This window comes from Tursiops truncatus, chromosome 1 (assembly GCF_011762595.2).
Source record: "Tursiops truncatus isolate mTurTru1 chromosome 1, mTurTru1.mat.Y, whole genome shotgun sequence".
NCBI lineage: Eukaryota > Metazoa > Chordata > Mammalia > Artiodactyla > Delphinidae > Tursiops > Tursiops truncatus.
The window spans coordinates 38,846,867-38,866,457 of NC_047034.1; the positions used below are offsets into that span (position 1 = coordinate 38,846,867).

Below are 19,591 nucleotides of genomic sequence, written 5' to 3' on the forward strand. Positions count from 1 at the left end.
GTGAAGAGAACATGCTTCCCTGTGATTCTTACCAGTTGGTCTGGGTCCTGTACTCTGATGCAACATAGATCTAGTCTGCCAGTTCTTTGACTGGGGCTGTAAATAACCTTCTCTGAGCTTTATTTTCCTCATCTGTAAATGGGGGGAGTGGGCAGATTCCCTGGGTAGTTTAGGACATTGAATAACATGTAAAATGTTCACAGTGCCCGCCTTACGGTGAGCAGGCAGTGTTTTCTCTCTCTCTTCCTTATTAAGAAAAATATTTAATTCATTGGAAATTCCTTCCTTGATTATTATGGCTAATGGTAATCCTAATATACTATTATCTATATACTGTTAGTATAATAATCATTTGTTTTACATTAATTTTCAGTTCTTTTCATCCCTTTTGCCTTATCTGATGATCATGTACAATCCTATGAGGTGAACTGGACGTGGATTATAAATAGTGTATCTCCTAGATTGACACTCTGGTCCTGCCTGGGTCACAGCAGTTCAGGGTTATGGAGGTAGAGACAGATCCTGGCATGTACGCGAGGAGCTGCCTGCCAAGCCAGACTCACCCCCCAGGCAGCCTCATTAACATCCACGTGTGACATCTAGGTGCCCTTGGTTCCCAGGTAACTCGTTAAGAAAGCCTCATTTTATTTCGTGTGTCATGTGCCCAAATATCTCTCTGTAGCCTGCCATTTAGATTTTCCAAAGGGAAATGTAAGATTACATTTTCTAAAGATTTGTCAACTTTTTTTTTTTTGCGGTACGCAGGCCTCTCACTGTTGTGGCCTCTCCCGTTGTGGAGCACAGGCTCCGGACGCGCAGGCTCAGCGGCCATGGCTCACAGGCCCAGCCGCTCCGCAGCATGTGGGATCTTCCCAGACCGGGGCACGAACCCGTGTCCCCTGCATGGGCAGGCGGACTCTCAACCACTGCGCCACCAGGGAAGCCCAGATTTGTCAACTTTTAAGATTTTTTTTTCCTTGAGAGATTTAAGAAGGGAATGATAAACTTTTTCCTCTGACATTGGCTTTGGGGAGAGTTTGCCAGCCTTATTAGTGTTAACTTGAAATTGATGTCAACTAGTCAGTAAAGGCAAAATAGAGCCCCCCTTCTCTCTGTAGTCCCTTCCTTCTCTATCTCAGGTGTGGCCTTCTCTATAAACCCTCCCCTGGGGACCATTCTACAGACCCTCCCCCTCCCCCCTCCCCTGCACACCCCCAGCATGTGCATGCCGTTTACATCTCTAGGCTGCATGTATTTCCTTCTGCTGTGCAGTTTTTAACTGTACCTCTAGATGTCTAATTCTACCGCTAGACCATCCACTCCAGGCAGCAGGACGTTTCTATTCATTTTTTTATTATCTCAGTGTCTCTCACAGTGCCTAGACTGTAGTAGCTAGTGGGCATATTTTTTCTATAGGCACATTCCTTTCACAAAAGCAAATACACACATGCATGATTTGGGAGCAAGGAGTCCCTTGGTTTGAGTCTAGTGGACAATCGCTGTACAGTTACGTGATACCAGGTTATACAGGTGCAACTCAGAGTCTCCGTTAGAGTTTCATATGCTTTGTACCCTTAAAGGGTGGCATTGCCTTGGCAGGGTCCTGTGCCCTGCTCAGAGTGTGATGCCGTGGGGTGTCTTACTCCCGAGGGACTTTGGACTCGGGTCCTCCAAAGAGCTGTGCAGCCCTGAGGGGCTCAGCAGAGACCCTGATGCGAGCTCCCTTCGAGATTGGTGTTGGGCACCTGTCACTGCATGGGGCAGCCCCCGAGAACGAGGGGTTCCTTGAGAGGATGGGGGGTGCTGGATTCCGCAGCTGCATCAGAGACAGCCACACGTGCAGGGGCCGGTGCTGCCGAGGCAGAGCATAAGCCCCAGACCCGCCCCAAGGCTGTCTGTGGAGTGAGCTGTTGCCAGTGTGACTGGGGAGTCACCCTTGACATCCAGTGCGGTGGAGAGATTTCCATTCTCCCAGCAAACTTCTCGCCGAGGAGCTAGAACACTGAGGACTGAAGTGACTGAGAATTGCAGTCCTGAAACTCCCGGAAGAGGTCACTTAAGGCAGTGCCCTCAAGTCCAGCCTGAGGCCTCAGGGGTCTAGTCATGACCGTGACACAGCAGGAAATTGTCGCAGACGTGATGACAGCCAGATGGGTGGGGATGTTGGCCCCAGAGTTGAACTCTGAAGAGCAGACTGCTTGTCCCCTCCATCTGGTCCACTCCAGCATCCCCCTGGATGGTTCTCGGCTCCTGACTCCCTACGAGGAGTTGCTGTTTAAAGCCCACGGCCATACAGCCCGTGTGTGCTGTGCTTTGCAGCATGGGCAGGCACCCTCTCTCTCGGGAGGTTCCAGAGACTCATTCTAGAAGGGGGCTCCCTGTCTCCTAGACTTGGCCATGGAATTGAAAAGGGTCTGTTTATTGAGTTCTCAAAACAGACTTCCTCATCTGTGCCGCCTAAGGCGCCAACAGTAAACCGAGAGTCCGCTACCTCCTGCCCTACACCTTGTCTTTGGGCACATGACCCGAATAGACTGCATGTCCTCCACGTCCTTTCCTCCTTCCTTAGGGAAGCTGATGATGTTGGAGGCCCAGACCTGCTGGACTGGTTACCGGGCCTTAGATTTGTGTTAGTGGCTATAGCCTGAGCCAGTGAGACTCCACAGGCAGGCAGGAGCTCCAAGGGGACATCCTTGCCCCTTTGGCTTCCACGGAATGACTCTGCTTGGGAGCTGCTCTTTGTCTACTCTTTTTTTTTTTTTTTTTTTTTTTTTTTTTGCGATACGCGGGCCTCTCACTGTTCCCGTTGCGGAGCACAGGCTCCGGACGCGCAGGCTCAGTGGCCATGGCTCACGGGCCCAGCCGCTCCGCGGCACGTGGGATCTTCCCGGACCGGGGCACGAACCCGTGTCCCCTGCATCGGCAGGCGGACTCTCAACCACTGCGCCACCAGGGAAGCCCTTTGTCTGCTCTTTTACCGGGAGGCAAGATGGTGGTGTGGGAGGGGAGAGCTGGCAACAGCGCTTCTTTCATTTGGACCCCAGCTGCCTCTCTGCAGGCTCAGACTCAAGATCTGGCTTTTCTCCGCAGCTGTATTAGCCACAGGTTGCTTGAGAGAACCTGATTTCCCGTCATCCTCTCCGCACACCTTTGTCAGGGATAAGGTAAAAGTCAAGCATAGTACTCTGCAGCCCACAAAGCTGCTTTCTTCACCTCGACCCCACTTGAGAGGGAGCCTGGCGAGCAAAATCCCATTCTGACGGTCTACGTCTTTCTCCAACCCTTGGGAAGGGACTGTTTCCCAACATGGACGACCATGTTAATATCCAGTTCCATGACCGACATCTTTGGATTTCGTATGGTTTTATTGTATAAACGGTGGCATTCTTAATCTACAGGAGACTCCCTTTTGTGGCACACATTGAATGTCATCCTTAGACTGTCTCTGTAAAATGCTAGCTCTTAAAATATTAATCTCTAAATGGGCACTCAAGAGTTCATTCAATTATACCGTAGCATCTTCTGAATAAGCAGCGTCATCTGGGTGGCTCTCGCTGCATTAAGGGGAAAATGCTTATGGGGCATTGTTTCCCAGGCATGGGATGATGCTCTTGCTTTGTTTCCATTAAGTGTTGCGCTGGCGTGGTTTTGTTGGACGCTGCTGCAGATTTATCGTCATTCATGCCCAGACCCAAGCATTATCAGTTTTCTCTTCCAGTGCCCAGCCTTAAAAGGTATCATGTCTGGTAGGGACTGTGGATCATAATTATGATAAATGAGAGGCACTCGGAACAGTTCTGTTAGAGCTGATTTGTCAGAGTACTGAGTTCAGTCCAGAGAGGGAGCAGCAGCCTCTTTATTACCACCAGCAACCATTTCTCTTTGATTTTTTTTTTAGGATAATTTCTTTCTTTTTTTTTAACATCTTTATTGGAGTATAATTGATTTACAATGGTGTGTTAGCTTCTGCTTTATAACAAAGTGAATCAGTTATACATATGCATATGTTCCCATATCTCTTTCTTCTTGCATCTCCCTCCCTCCCACCCTCCCTATCCCACCCCTCTAGGTGGTCACAAAGCACCGAGCTGATCTCCCTGTGCTATGCGGCTGCTTCCCACTAGCTATCTATTTTACATTTGGTAGTATATATAAGTCCATGCCACTCTCTCACTTCGTCCCAGCTTACCCTTCCCCCTCCCCGTGTCCTCAAGTCCATTCTCTAGTAGGTCTGTGTCTTTGATTATTTTTTAAACAGCACTTCGTTGCCTGGGACCTTTATTTTTCTTCCTCCTGAAAACAGTCTTCAATGGCAGTGTTTTGAAAGAGGTACCTGTATACCTGCTGGCATTTTCTCCCATTTTTCTCCCTTTCTGGGCGTTGAAACCCATCTGTGGCCCACTCAGCTGAACATTTTTATTACCAATCACTGTTACTTTTTAAGGAAGTCCAGAATATGTATGTCTGAAGTGACGAAGCAGATAAACTGGGAGTGGGGTGGGGGTGGGGGTGGAAATTTGCTCTTAGGAAAGGATTTGTCACCTTGAGTCAAGATTCACTTCAGGCTTCCTTCAGATAACCCTCTCCTTGTGCATTTTGTGTTAGTTCATACGTTAGCTTCATGGCAGCAGAGAAGTGGGGGGAATGGGGAACTCAGGAGCATAAGCTATGGTTTTAGGAGCTCCGTGTCCTGAAAATCCATCAGAGAAGACAGATCTTTCTGTTTTAGCAGAGACCAGTAGCAAAGCAGCACACTGTTGTAATTGATCATAACTCTTCAAGACCATTCGTGCTTATGTCCCAAATGTTCCAAACTATATAGACCTCACCCCTAGTTGTCCTGTAGCCCTGAAACTTTTACCAGTTGTAAACCAAGGCCTGGAAAAGAGACCATCACTGAAATCTGTGACCCTGGCTTCCCCATCCACACTCCACTCTCCTCTGTGCTCTGAGGCACTGTGTGTGTGTGTGTGTGTGTGTGTGTGTGTATGTGTATGTGTGCATTCATTCATGTCCAACAGTGGTCCTGACCCCTCACTACTTTTCTTGTGGCCAAAGTGCGCATCGGACTTGGAAGTGATGTTCACGGCAGAGGAAGAGATTTTGTTAGCAAAGTGAAGCCAAGCGATCCAGCGAAGGGCAAAGCCACACTCCCGCTGGCCTCGTGAACACCCGCCCCCGCACGCATCTGGTCCTGAGGAGCATGTCCAGGATTTTATTTGTGGCTTTTAAAGTTAATATCACAAATCTTAAACCTCCCCTTTTGGGTGCTCTAATATTAAAACCATTTAACGCTGAAGTTTTGCTTTTTGGTTAAATCTCCCTTTTGGGTACTTCTGGCAGCTTCCTGGGGAAGTTGGAGTTGCTAATTGTCCCACCTCTCGGTCCCTGCCAGCTGTCCCCTCACTTAGGGGCACCTCCAGCTGGCATCTGTGATTTAGTCTGACTTTGTAAATATCACCCTCCAAACCCCATAGCTCTTTAGAGAAGAAAGTGGTGGAGGCAGACGTGAACAAGGACATTTACTCAGGAGGCCACGCTTTCCAGATGGAGAATTCTCTTTTGTGTATATAGAGTGACAAGGAAAAGAGGAAGGGAATGAATGAATGAGTCAGAGAAAGGAGGATGAGGAAAAGAAGGCAGTCGATCAGGGTTCATTGAGCACCCCCGAGTTCAGAGTTTAAGTTAGATTCTGGGAGAAATAAAAAGAGAAATGTTATAGTTCTCTGATCCATGTCTTGACTGTGAGGTGGGGAGTCCCACGTACCCTCAGACCTGATGAAGTAGCTCAGAATTGCTAAGGAACAGCACATCAACAAGTCTGAAGAAATAACTTAGCCCGAGACGAACACGTGAATTCTGCAGAGATGAAGAATCATCGGGCCACCCGCATTCAGTGGGATCAGCTGGGGGAAATAGTCCCTGAAGTGAATGCCGAACCCATTTTGAAAGATCAGATGGTGGAAAGGACAGACAGAGGTCTTACATGATTGGGGGGTGGGCTGGCATGATGGTAGGGCCCACACTTGTGCAAGAATGAAGTTCATTAATTGGAGTGGAGAATCTGTTTTGGAAACTCGTAAGATGGAGTTCATGGCATAGGAGGGAGCCAGCGGGAGAATGATTTTTAAAAAGCCAGGCTGATGGGTTTTAGTTTAGGACGTAATGTGATGGCTATGCACTGTAAGCAGGACCCCTGAGGCTAGGGACCGCCATTCTAAGACTGGATGCTTCCCGAGGACAAAGGATTTGCCTCTTCTTTGCCTCAGCGGTTCATTTTTGTTTTTGCCCGAGTGACCAACCTACTGGGCTTTATCACTTGAGATACTGTGTCACCATAGGAATGTAGAGTATACACCTGTCAAGGCTGTGGGCCTGCCTCTGTGGGGACCTGTCCAGCACAGCTGTCTCAAAATCATCACACCACCAACCCAGGTGGAGAATGAAACGCTTCAGCATTCAGTCAGGCATTTCTTTCGCGCGCTTGTCTGCAGAGCACGTTCTTCTAGAGGCCCCCCCACCCACCCAAGGCATTGTACCAGCACAGTCATTTTTGAGTTGTACATGGTTTTATAGTGAACATTTTCCTAACAGTTGTGATAAATGAGTGAGAAGATTAGGACGAGCAGGAGTGGCACTGAATAGGATGTGGGTGAGAGGCAGAGCTGAAAAGGGAGCACAAAGGAGACACAGTACAGCCGCTGATAAGAGGAGGCATATGCCCCGGACGGTGGTAATTTGGACCCTGGGTTTGGGATCTGCTGATGGAGCAAAGGCTGAGAAGTGTGTTAGGAGAAGGGGACAATGGGGTCTCTCCCCTCAACCCTTTCCTTCTGACTCTGAGACACGGAATCACACACACCTCCATCCTACAAACATGCGGGTTTGCCTGCACAACAGCCGGCTTTTTGTACCCTCCCCCTCTTGGTCCGGCCTAGGGCAGCTTATAGATGCTTTCAGCATCCTCTCAGGAGGAAGGTGGGAAGACAGGCAGGCAGCCAGGAAGTCTTGGTGGTTATTAAACTGAGGCTTTGAAGACCTTTTTATTAGCGATGAGACTCAAGTCCTTAGCACTGGAGAGTGCAAACTCCCGCTCACTCTCCTTTGCTCAGACCTCCAAAGAATCTGTTTTATATGGTGTTTATGTATAACCCAGAACAGATGTGGGCCCGGGAACCCTGGGGATTGCTGAGGCTTCAGTGTGCTCTTAAGCAAAAGAGCGTTAGCAGCCGCATGGAGGGAAAAAGCACACACCCCTTTCTTTGCTCACTCCCCCCCTGGGCCTTCCCATCTCTCATTTGTGACTAGAGGCTCATTTTTTTTTTTTTATTTATTTAGTTTTTGCGGTACGCGGGCCTCTCACTGCTGTGGCCTCTCCCATCGCGGAGCACAGGCTCCGGACGCGCAGGCTCAGCGGCCATGGCTCACAGGCCAGCTGCTCCGCAGCATGTGGGATCTTCCCGGACTGGGGCACGAACCCGTGTCCCCTGCATCGGCAGGCGGGCTGTGAACCACTGCGCCACCAGGGAAGCCCCTAGAGGCTCATTTTTGAAGAAGGACATCTTAAAGACTTGTTTGTTTTTTCAGTCTGTAAGCATGAAGTTTGTAATACTGCAAAGACTTAGGCATCACCAAGACTCTAACCTCTGGAACATTAGTAGGCTGCTTTAAACGAGTTGAGTGACTAAACCAGTATAAGCACTTTCTGGTCCTGCCCGCCCAGCAGTCCCCCATTATAAGGAAAGGACTTGGTGAGGTGACTTGTACTCTGTAGATAAGAGGGGACCTGAGCGGAAGGGCTACGGCGATTTGAAGGTGAGATGTTGGTATCAGACCAAGTTGTGGTAGAGGCTGCTTTGCCCTGATCCGCCCACATGGCCCCTACAGGATCTTCTGTAGCCTGTATCAGGTGTCTGGGTTAGGCATCATCAACAAGTCCATGTGAGTGTTGAACCCATAACTTTGAAGGGGGGCAGAATGTGCAACCCCCCAAAGATGCCACTTTGGCATGTGGATTATTTTGAGCTGCAGGCAATCAAGATCCTGCAGACTCAGGAAAAACTTTTCCCTCTAACTTAACTATCTCAAAGAATTTAGACAGGGGGCCTGTACCAGAAAAAGAGCTATCCCCAGAGATAACATATTTATCTGAAAGACGTATCTGCAGGGCAGGGCAAACTTCTAATGGCCAAACATCTGCTCTTCTTAATCACCCTGTGAATTCCCTTCCTACACTTTGAAGCCCCAGATCCCTATCCCATTCCGTAGCTCAGGACAGCATATGAGCCTCAGCTGCTTCACCTGCCCTTGAGTCTCACTGTCTTTGTGAACTCCCCTGCATATGTAATTAAATTTGTCTTTCTCCTATTAATCTGCCTATGTCTCTTATGTTGTTAGCCCAGCCAAAGAACCTAGAAGAGTAGGAGAAAAAAATTTTCCTCTGCTCTAGCTTTGACCCCTTAGCACTAAGCGACCTGGTGCCAATGGTGGCATATTTAAGGCTAATGGTTTTAAGTGAAGAACATCCCTGAGCAAGCAGGCCGGAGGTCTTGGTGCCTTGAAATGCTTGTGAAAAATATAGGGATGCTAATCATTATGATAACGGCACCTTGTTTTTTCCTGAGTGCAAGCATGCTGCCGCTGGCCCATTGTTATTAAGTATGCACCCTTCTGTTTACATGGAGTGTTCAAATCTCCAAACTCCTTAAACATGTATTGTATCATCTGATCTTTACAACAACTCACACCAAAGCAGATTTTAACATTCCCAGTATGTGCTCAATGTACAGACTTAAGCTGAGCAGCCTTGATTGTCAAGGTCAAGGTTACAGAGATTGGTAAGTGGCAGAACAGGACCAAGGCCACATCTCCAGCATCCAGGTGCTGCCCTCCTTCTTGTCCCATGCCTTGCTGCTGTTGCTGCTTGGGCGTGTTCTAGTGGTAAGGGCAGCTGGGCTGAGCCATTCATGCTCTTTTAGCCTCTTCCGCAGGAAGGAAGATAGAGCTTTTGGGGAGCTAGAGTTTGGCTTTTGGTTTATGAGGGTAGAGTTGAATCTTTCTCTAGGATGGAAGTTACAGGCTTAGGTTCATCAGCATGGTACTTCAGCCCACTGAGCTACTGGCTTCGTGGAATGAAAAGATTAATTTTTAAAAAAATGTTGGCATCTAATTACATGAACCTAGAAGTTTAAGTGTAGACTAAATATAGCTGGATTTTAGTCTCTGTTTTATAAATTCCACAGTATTTTGTTGCCAAATAGGACATAACATTTTTAATAGGCAATTTTTCAGAGTTGCATACAAAACCTTTAGCCAGCATCTTTCAGTCTTAGCCCAGCTCAGACGTGCCCTCTGCTTTGAAAGTGGACCTCTCTTAGCCTCCAGAGATGATAAGGTCTGCAGATGCCCATTAACCAACTGCTGGTTTTTACTTATTAAAATCCCATTATGATCTGTACTGGGCAGAAAGATATTAAAAGTAAATTATACTTTCTGCGTGCATCTTCCTTTGAAAACTTTTAATAAGTAAATATATAGTTTAGTTCCTGTGTGAGAGCTAAACACCAGACCTTTGTCCACTACCTAGAGGATGGGGATTTGACTGGTGGGTCATCACTGGGCTGTGAGAAAGAGAACTCAGATGTGGGCCAAGGCCAAAGCCAGAGCCAGGGTCGGGTTGCGGGAGCCACTGCCCGTGAGAGCTGGGTTTAGGAGAGCACGGCCACCTCTGCAGAGAACTCTAAGCAGGAACTCATCTCAGAGCCCAGGTGAAGCCAAGGTGGGGTCACCTTACCACCAGTGGGACACAGCCAGAAGTCCTCCCTTCCCAGCCACTAAGACTCTAGTGTTTAAAAGACTAGTACTTGTCCTTTTTGAAATCTCTCGAGGTTGGGATATGTCTGGAGCTTTGGGGCTGCATGATTTTTACTTTAATAGGGGAAGTAGGGTTACAAAGTGTGGGGAGACTTCAGAGCCGTCAGGTCTCTATGTTCTTTGGGAATGAGTGTCTTCCGAAGTCTCCCCAATAATGAGAGCAGGTCCGTGTAATCCTTCCTTGTTTCCTAATCTTTCATAATGGGTCTGTGACAGTGTGACAGTTTATCACAAATGTAAAAGCTATTGGAGATTATGAAAAGTAAATGAAAATTATATTGTTAGGTATTTAAATACTGTTGACTAGTAACTGTATAATAACGCATGCATACACACACACACACACACACACACACACACACACATATGTAGAACTGCCTAAAAGAATTTTACAGTTTAGCTGAAATGACCATCATAATAGAAAAGACATCTTTTGATGAATAACTGTTCAAATCAGTGGTACAAACAGTAGGTTCTCTGGGTTAAATAGAGAGTGGGGATATTTTAAAAGAGACTTCCTGGAGGAGTTGGGAAACCAGAGAGGATGGAGGATGTGAAAATGGTATGACCAAAAGCACAGAAGTGTGAAAGCCCCATTTGTTCAGGATTTCAGGATTTTTCAAGAGAACTAGTGGGAAGTAGGGTAGAAAGATAAGGCAGAGCTGGAATAGGATGTCAGCCACTGCCTGCCCCAGCTCAGCCAAGTAATAGGTAATTGAAGATGGGAAGTCAGCAACTTCAGCTCAATCCATGGGACAGTAAAAACCAAGTCTTTCAGTATCTTAGGTGCTAGGGTCCTCTTACCTCGCTAGGGTCTGGGGTTCGTGGCAAAGGGTTTGAAAATAACATGGCAAGCCAGGAAGCTATTGAGTAGGTCCTGGAAAAAAAGAGAGCATTGTGATGTTAAGAGTAATGTCTTTTTAAAAATTTTTTAAATTTGTTTTACATCTTTATTAGAGTATCGTTGCTTTACAATGCTGTGTTAGTTTCTGCTGTGTAACAAAGTGAATCAGCTATATGTATACATATATCCCCATATCTCCTCCTTCTTGCATCTCCCTCCCAGCCTCCCTATCCCACCCCTCTAGGTGGTCAAAAAGCACCGAGCTGATCTCCCTGTGTTATGCGGCTGCTTCCCACTAGCCATCTATTTTACATTTGGTAGTGTGTATATATCAATGCTACTCTCTCACTTTGTCCCAGCTTACCCTTCCCCCTCCCCATGTCCTCAAGTCCATTCTCCATCTCTGCATCTTTATTCCTGTCCTGCCCCTAGGTTCATCAGAACCTTTTTTTTTTAGATTCCATATATATGTGTTAGCATATGGTATTTGTTTTTCTCTTTCTGACTGACTTCACTCTGTATGACAGTGTCTAGGTCCATCCACCTCACTACAAATAACTGAATTTTGTTTCTTTTTATGACTGAGACTTACATTATATTTTATTATATTTTTATATATAACATAGTATAATTATATATTATATATAATATAGTATATATTATATACTGTATTGTATTATATTTATATTCCATTGTATATATGTGCCACATCTTCTTTATCCATTCATCTGTCAATGGACATTTAGGTTGCTTCCATGTCCTGGCTATTGTAAATAGTGCTGCAGTGAACATTGTGATACATGTCCCTCTTTGAGTTATGGTTTTCTCTGGGTATATGCCCAGTAGTGGGATTGCTGGGTCGTGTGGTAGTTCTATTTTTAGTTTTCTAAGGAACCTCCATACTGTTCTCCATAGTGGCTGTATCAATTTACATTCCCACCAACAGTGCAAGAGGGTTCCCTTTTCTCCACACCCGCTCCAGCATTTATTGTTACCACGTGGATTCTCACCACCCCTGTCCCAATTGTCAAACATTCTTGAGTTGTTTTCCAGAGGGGTGTGAGGGAAGTAGATACTTTCTTCTCCCTTCACGTATGCCTACTACTCAGCAACAAGCCCCAACCATCAACCTCTTACACGTAACTTCTAACATAGACATCTGCAGGATGCCTGCCTGGACAAGACGGTAGGAGGGACGGAAGGAATTTATTTAGTCTGTTTAAAAATGGAACTTGTATCTCTGGCTTTCTGGCACAGAGCTCCTTGGCCTAAACTCCTTTGTAAATAACGAGCATCTTTCTTCAGTTAATAAAATACTGGTTGGATGTTTCTGTGGAGACCGCTTTGAAGATTTGGTTGAATCAGAGGAACATCTCACCAAGAGATGCTCCCATTACGGTAAATGGCTTCATAGAACACAGGCCTAGGGGTTCTGAAAGTAGAACATTCCAGGTTCGGATTCCACCTCTCCCATGTAAAATAGGGCTGGTCCTTGCAAAGTTGTGTAAGTGATTAGAAACAGTTTATATAAAGTACCTGGTACATGGATATTCAGTAGAGGGTAGACATTATAAATAACATCTACATTTTAGACAGGTTCCTCCTGAGTTGGGGGTTTGCTATGTTGCATTAATTCTGTTAGATGGTTTTAAATTAATAAGGTGGCACAGATGGGTGGTAACTACCTCAAGCAACATTCTCTGCAAGCACTGACCCCACGAAGCCATCCTGGCAGGGGCAGGCCTTGCGCACACTCAAGCTCACACAGTCACTGACAGGAAAAAAAATCTTTTTATTTTTGCTTCGCTGAGAAGGTGGTACTGAACGCTTTCTTCCACTGGGAAATCAATTTCAGTGTGCAGCGGATCTCAGCAAGTGAGGTCGTACTCCTGCTTTTCTAAAAGAGACACACACTTCTGTTTTTATTAATCATGGAACTGATACAAGCCTGGTAGAATTTGTAAAAGGAAACATGCTCGCTCTCCTTGCTGTATCTACTGCCTTCTTCAAATTAAGAGAGAAGAAGGGATTTTTGTCTTCCAGTCTAGAAACCATACCCTCTTCTGGTTTAAACCAAGCAAGCAACCTCATGTCCTTGGAGACCTGCCATATATGAGTTTCTGGAGTAAAAGGCATTTTCAGAGATTTTTGTCGGCTGTCACTTTTGAAGGCAAAGTAGCAAAGCCATGATGCCGAGAGATGCCTGAAATAGCTGTGCATGTAATTTTGGGGCTAGATGCTTCCTTGTCACAAGCTTGAAAACATGTTCTTTTTGGAGTTGAATCTAATATTAAGGACCATTGATGTGGACTAAGCGAGGTTTTTATTCTCTACTGGGGTTTTCTGATATATGTAGTGCAGCTCACTTTAACGTAGTGAGATACAACAAAAATCTCAACATAAAACACACCAGTGTTGGATGAGAAGAGTATTAGGATCAGAATTAACTTGTTTTATAAAATGATTATCTGCAAAGTTTCTGTAAACAGCAGTTATTCCTTATCCTTTTGAACTTGGTTTGGCCACCCCATTTTTTTTTTTTAACGTGCAACCTTCTTACACACAGAACTGATTGTGTGAAGTGGAGTATAGCCCCATGGAGCCCCATGATGGGTCAGTCGTTACCTTCATGCAGGTGGGAGGCTGCAGAGGTTTGTGGTCCATTTTTTGCCTCTGCTGAGCATTCTACACCAATAACCAAGTAGCCTGTAGGGGGCAGCAGAATGCCAAATAAAACACCTGTTCCTGGGGCTGTCAGACTTTTCGGGCTCATTGCCCGCCCCTTCTTGGTCCATGATGCAGCACCCACCCTTCTCCCCTTTGCCTGGCAAAGTTCATCCTCTAGGCCTTTCCAGGGTGGGGACCTTTACCATTAAGCCTCCCGTAACCCACTCGCCTCCACTGACCCTGTTCTCCTCCACACTCTTAAGCCCTCCTGGTATACTTTCTACCGTATCATATAGCAAACAAGTACCATATCAGCTTAATGATGGGACTTGTTTGCTATTGTTTCACAACCAGCTCTACCTGTCCTTTGGGCAGGAACAACGTCTTGTGTCTCTGCGTTGCTCATAATGCCAGGACTGCCCTGGAGGCCTAAATAAATGCTTGACAGCAGATGGAGGACTCCTTAAGCGGTAGTGAGTGCTTGATGCGTATCTGCTAACTTGATTGTCAAGATGGTCTTGTTTGTGCACAAGAGAAAGTACTTTCTTTGCTTCGCTTGTTTCTGAAATACCTACACTCTCACACGCTTTCCGGTTTGTTTCAGATTGGGATGTAAGATAGGAGGGCTTTCAAAATAAACCCAGAGGTGTAATGGAAAACATTAACTCTGGTGCCATAGTCGCAGATTTGCATCTAGGCCCTTCCCCTTCCCAGCCCGTTTTTCTCACCCAGATAGTGGGGCTAGCTAAGCTGATCACATAAGCTACCGTCTAACCTGGAGCACCTTTGAAGGAGAGGGAGGACATTTAAAACTACTTATAGTCACATAGTCTTTAGAAGTATTTATTGACTGGGGAATGGTTTTTATTTTGTTTTTTTTGGCTTGCCTATAAAACTGTTCTATTCGAAAATGATTTTAAAGATAAAATTTCTGACAAAATATTAAAATAATATATAAACAAGACAACTTGTCCATGGGTTGGCATGCTAGAACAGCATATGGTGTTTCAAAGAATCAAGCTGAGTGATCCATGGAAAGTGTCTAGTGCCGTGCCTGGGACACACTGGGTATTCAGGGAATGATGATTTCCTTCTCCTTCGTGGAAGAAGGTTGGACAAAGAAGCACTGACCAGCAGTAAACAAAGGCCTATGGGCTTTTTAAAAAAGGCTGCTGTAAGGAGGGTGTGTTCCTAGTTGTCCAGATCCTGACAAGACAAGATGTGAGTTTTGCCCAACTCTGGCAGGAACATACTGATTGAAGAACACGGCTCTGTGGGTATGTAGTCAGAGAGCTGTCTCAACAGTAGAGAACATACCCGAGGGATGGCTGTAGCTTTCGGGTGATAAGCCGGCTGCCCTGTGAGCACAGTGCGAATTCGTACTGCTTCTGGGCAGCTTCCCAGGAAAGCTCGAGGGTCTGGCCTTGGCTCCCCTCTTCTGCAGGAGCTGTCCTGCCATTTAGGGACCTGAATTCAGCAATTGTGCTTAAATACTGGGTTTACCAGAAACTTAATAGTTTGAGCTGTAAAATACATACCTGCCTTGAAGTCTGGTGTCCTCATGTAACCAGAAACTTAACTGCCATTCTGTGAGTGAGCTACGGTGGGGTGCGTCCCTTTCAGAAACTCTAAATTCAGTACTCCTCACCCTGCCTCCTATAAGTGCTATTTTGCTCGAGTGATGAGAGCTCTTTAGCCTGTGTGTTCATTTAAGCTAAAGCCCCTCAGAGCTGAGGTTTATGTATTGCCACCTCCGTGTGTGATGGAGAATTCAGGGAGTGCTCTGTGGCTTCCTGGAAGTCAGGAAGGGTCTGCACACAGTGAACAGCAATGTGTGATGGGAGAATCAAGCCCGGGAGCAAGCGGTATTGCCGGGACAGCCCTCCACATGGTTCCTAAAAGCCTCTTCTGTCTCTAGGTATGTGTACATTCCAGCGGGCGGGTCCCAGCACGGCCTGCTAGGGACACTGTTTTCCACCGCAATGACGTTTGCGTTTGTGAGCTTCTGGCATGGTGGGAATGACTACCTCTGGTGCTGGGCAACACTCAACTGGCTGGGAGTCACCGTGGAGAACGGAGTCCAGAGGCTTGTGCAGGCGCCGCGTGTCCAGGACAGCTTGGTGAGCTGGGTCCTTGCTTGTGCAGTAGGGGACAGCCACGCTCGGTGGACTGGGTTTGCGAGGGAAGGCGGTCATCACGTTTACCCCATTGTGGGCCATTCCTGCTAGATTGGTTCAAAACTCGTGTGCCCAGAGGTAGGACAGCTGAAAAAGAGGCTTCTGTAGCTATTTTTTTAAAATAAATGTTTTAACTATAAAAGTAATACATATTTATTATATGAGAATTAGAAAATTCAGACAAGTATAAGGAAAGAAAAAGGTCTCCTCAAGAGAAACCACTGTTAATCCTATTCTTCTAAATTTTTTCTCTCTCTACACACACACACACACACACACACACACACACACACACACACCATTTAAAACATGCTGTTATACTAGAGATACAGTTGTATCAGGACGCCTTTCTTTGTCATCAAATGCATTTCTAACAACCCTTTTTTTTTTTTTTTTTTTTTTTTTTTTTGCGGTACGCGGGCCTCTCACTGTTGTGGCCTCTCCCGTTGCGGAGCACAGGCTCCAGATGCGCAGGCTCAGCGGCCATGGCTCATGGGCCTAGCCGCTCCGTGTCATGTGGGATCTTCCCAGACCAGGGCACGAACCCGTGTCCCCTGCATCGGCAGGCGGACTCGCAACCACTACGCCACCAGGGAAGCCCTCTAACAACCCTTTTTAATGGCTTCATAAAATTCCATTATGTGGATGTGTCATAACTTATTTAATTAGTCTCCTATTATTAACATGTTTTTCCAGTTTTTCTGCAGTTACCAGTTGCATTGAGATGACTGTCATAACCAGGGTGCATTCTTCAGTGTAACATTGCTAAGTGAAAGGTTTTTCTCACTTTTAAGTTTTGCCATACATACTTGCTTACCTGTTTCTTAACTGCCCTGTAGACAAAGTTTGCCAATTTACATTCCTACCCAACAGTGCCTGAGAATGCCCTTGCCAATACTGAGTAGTACTGGTATTTTTAATCGTTGCTATTTTGATAAGTTCTAGTAGCATAAAAATCAGGTAAGGATTTAAGACACATTTGCACTCTATAGGCAAATGATTTGGAAAATTAAGCATTTTTCTTTACACGCATATTTTAAGTGATTTTAAACTATGAGCAAGTGTTTTATCATGTAAGTGTGGCACAGTATGTATTAGAATCTTATAGGAAATCATCAATTCTGAATATGCAGCAATATTCCGATAACCCTGAAAAAAAGTATCTAAAAAGAAATATGCTAGCATCAGTGTTCATGGCAGGCAGTAAAACACAAGAAATTTACTGGGAAATGATTAACGTGGGTAAATTCCCCCCGTATTTGCAACTAAAGCAAATGTATTTCAAAAAGCCAACATCACCAAAATATAATACATCTGAGTGTTTTTCTATAAAGATAGCCATAGTACAAGTGGACAGTTGTTTCAATAAAAACTGATACAAAGCACATAACAAAAATAACACTCCTGAAGGAAGTTAAATATATTTATGTATGTTTATAGATAAGTATTTTATTCAGTACTAGTACCCAGCAATCAGCAGGAAAGAAATGTCAGTGAATTCCAGTAGAAAGTGGAATTTCAATGAAAGTCATGGCTTTGTAACACAAAGAAAAACCATAAAGGGTGGTATCATAAAGGTTACAAACTTCACCGTCAAATCTAAGTAGTCTTCCCCAAAGTGGGAAACCCAGTCATCAGGCATGAAAGCCAGAAAATTCTTTTCAGCCCCAGCTGAAGCCCTATGACACATTTCCATGTTCCCTCATGAAGGGTCTGACATTAACCTTGAACTTAATCTTATGCAGAACTCCGTAGACTTTGAGCCATGGCTTACATTACTAAGAAACCTAAAGAATCTAAAATATTAAAGGAGTAACCCACGCTGTGCAGTGTAGTGTCTGGCTTGTTAATTTTGGTTAAAAATGAAGGAAGACAGTGAAAAGACATGCTCACAGGATGAAGCACTTGAATGTCTGCTCTGCCCCATCACAGCTCATTCCAGGACCTTCACGTGTTCACCTCATTTGAGCTTCCATCCACAATTCAAGCTCCCAAGTGTATAGTAATTTCTGAACATGCATTTCTTTGGTGAGATATACGTCTTGTATATTGCAAATGTGGTGTTTAGTTTACATACTTATTAAGCAAGAACACATTTTGTAAAACCTATTTTTATCACCTGTCTTGCATCCTGACAGCCTGGTGGTTGGCTATGGCTGTTTAGACTAGGATCTCCTTGAGCACAAGGTCAGGACCCCATTATCACTTATATCCCCAGTGGTTAGCTGCATGTCTTGAGTTAGCCTCAGTAAGTCAGTACACAATTAATGCTTCCGAATTGTGTTCTTTAGTTCTTCTTCCACTTGTCCACTTAAGGACTTTTTCTTCATTACTCTGCTTCTTATACAGTTCAGCACAGATTCTGTTTTCTTTCAGAAAAACATGGCTGGCATTCCAGATGTACACAGCCTTTTGAATAAATTGTTTCCCCACTTGGGTTACATCCTTCCCTCTCCTTCATGAATCCATTTCCCATTCATTTTTGAAATTAAGGTACAATATTATTGTACAATATTATATGTTACAGGCGTACAACATAGTGATTCACAGTTTTAAAGGTTATACTCCATTTATAGTTATTGTAAAATATTGGCTATAAATTTACCATTCTTTTGTCAAAATCCAAATAAGCACTTAATGCCTCCTTGGTACTTAATTTCATCTGATTTTAGTCTCCCCAGTTGATCTGATAGTATTTTTAAAATATGGGCTCTCTCTGCATGCCTCTTATACACTCTCCCCATGCCTTTCATGCTTCATCTGTTTTGTTTTGTTGTTTCTTTTTTATGATGGATTGAAAGATATCTGAATAACAAGGATTATCATTACTTCTTTTCCCATATCTTCTTCATCTTCAACCTCAAAGCTTTGTCTGGGACACAAAATACAGTAGGATTCTATTTCTTGGTGACAGTTGAACGCTCACTGAAAGACCAGTCAGAGCTGAGTGTTGTAAATAGGAAGCCCTCTGACGTTCTAGCCAGGGCTTTCCCGTCGAGCTTTATGCAGTAATGGAAATGTCCATTGTGTTGTCCAATACAAGTAGTCACGAGCCACCCTGAGTACTTGAAATGCACCTAGCATCACTGAAAAACTAGTTTTTTAATTTATTTAACTTTAATTAATTTGAATCTAAGTAGCCCCCTTGTGGCTAGTGGCTTCCATTTTGAATAATACAGTTCTGGAACATACCCCTTTTCTAGAAAAAAGAAAAGTAAAAGTATATAGTGTTTGACTCTGCTATAATATAGAATGATTTTTATTACTGATGTGGTGCCTTGTATATCCAGCTGGCTACTGAACCTCTCCACTTGAATATCTCACAGATATCTCAGACTTAACATGCTTAATACTGACCTCGTGGACCCCCGTCCCCCAATAATTCCAATTAGCTCCTTTGCCTCTAGCATTCTCTCTTTCTACAAAAGCCACCGTCATCTTTCTAGTCACTCAAGGCCAAAACCATCAAGTTATCCTTTGTACCTCCCTCTCTCCCAGTTCTACCTGTATGTACTGTACGTTCTACCTCCTAGGTAGATCTTAATTTTTAAAAATTGTTTCCATTTCCACTGAATCATCCTAACCCCACTGTTATCATTTCTTGCCCAGTCTACCAAGTAGCTTTGAACTGGTCTCCCTGCTTCCACTTCTGCCTTCTTCAGTTCATTATTCTCATAGTAGTAAATGATGCTTCTCAATAAAAACCTAACGAACCATGCTGTTGTCCTTAAAATCCTTAGTGGCATACCGTTTTCTCTGGGCTCAGTCCACAATATTGAAGATGACCTATAAGGCCTTGGCTGATCTCGATCTTGCTACCTCTCTCCATCCTCTCTGCCTCTCTCCCCTCGCACTCTGTCCTTCCTTCTGTTCGTTTACATACCTGGGCCCTCCAGCCCCACCTCCCCCGCACAGGCTCTTCCATCTCTACAGTGCTCTTGCTCCTTTCCCTCCTATTTCATCCTTCAGATTTCACCTTCAATGACAGCTTGTTTGGGTACCCTTCACTGACCCTCCTAAGTCAATCAGG

General features: G+C 45.0%; 1 protein-coding gene across 17 annotated transcripts in view; it reads left to right on the plus strand.

Annotated features, from left to right (window-relative positions):
- The window catches only part of HHAT (hedgehog acyltransferase), a 368,333-nt gene that overhangs the window by 256,161 nt on the left and 92,581 nt on the right, over positions 1–19,591 (plus strand). For all 17 annotated transcript variants that reach the window (XR_012331015.1, XR_012331016.1, XR_012331010.1 and 14 more), the window contains one exon: positions 15,303–15,504. Coding sequence is in view for 12 of the 17 variants with exons in the window: in XM_073802932.1 (XP_073659033.1) it covers positions 15,303–15,504 (202 nt within the window). In the remaining 5 variants the exon portion in view is untranslated. The remainder of the gene's footprint in view (positions 1–15,302; positions 15,505–19,591) is intronic.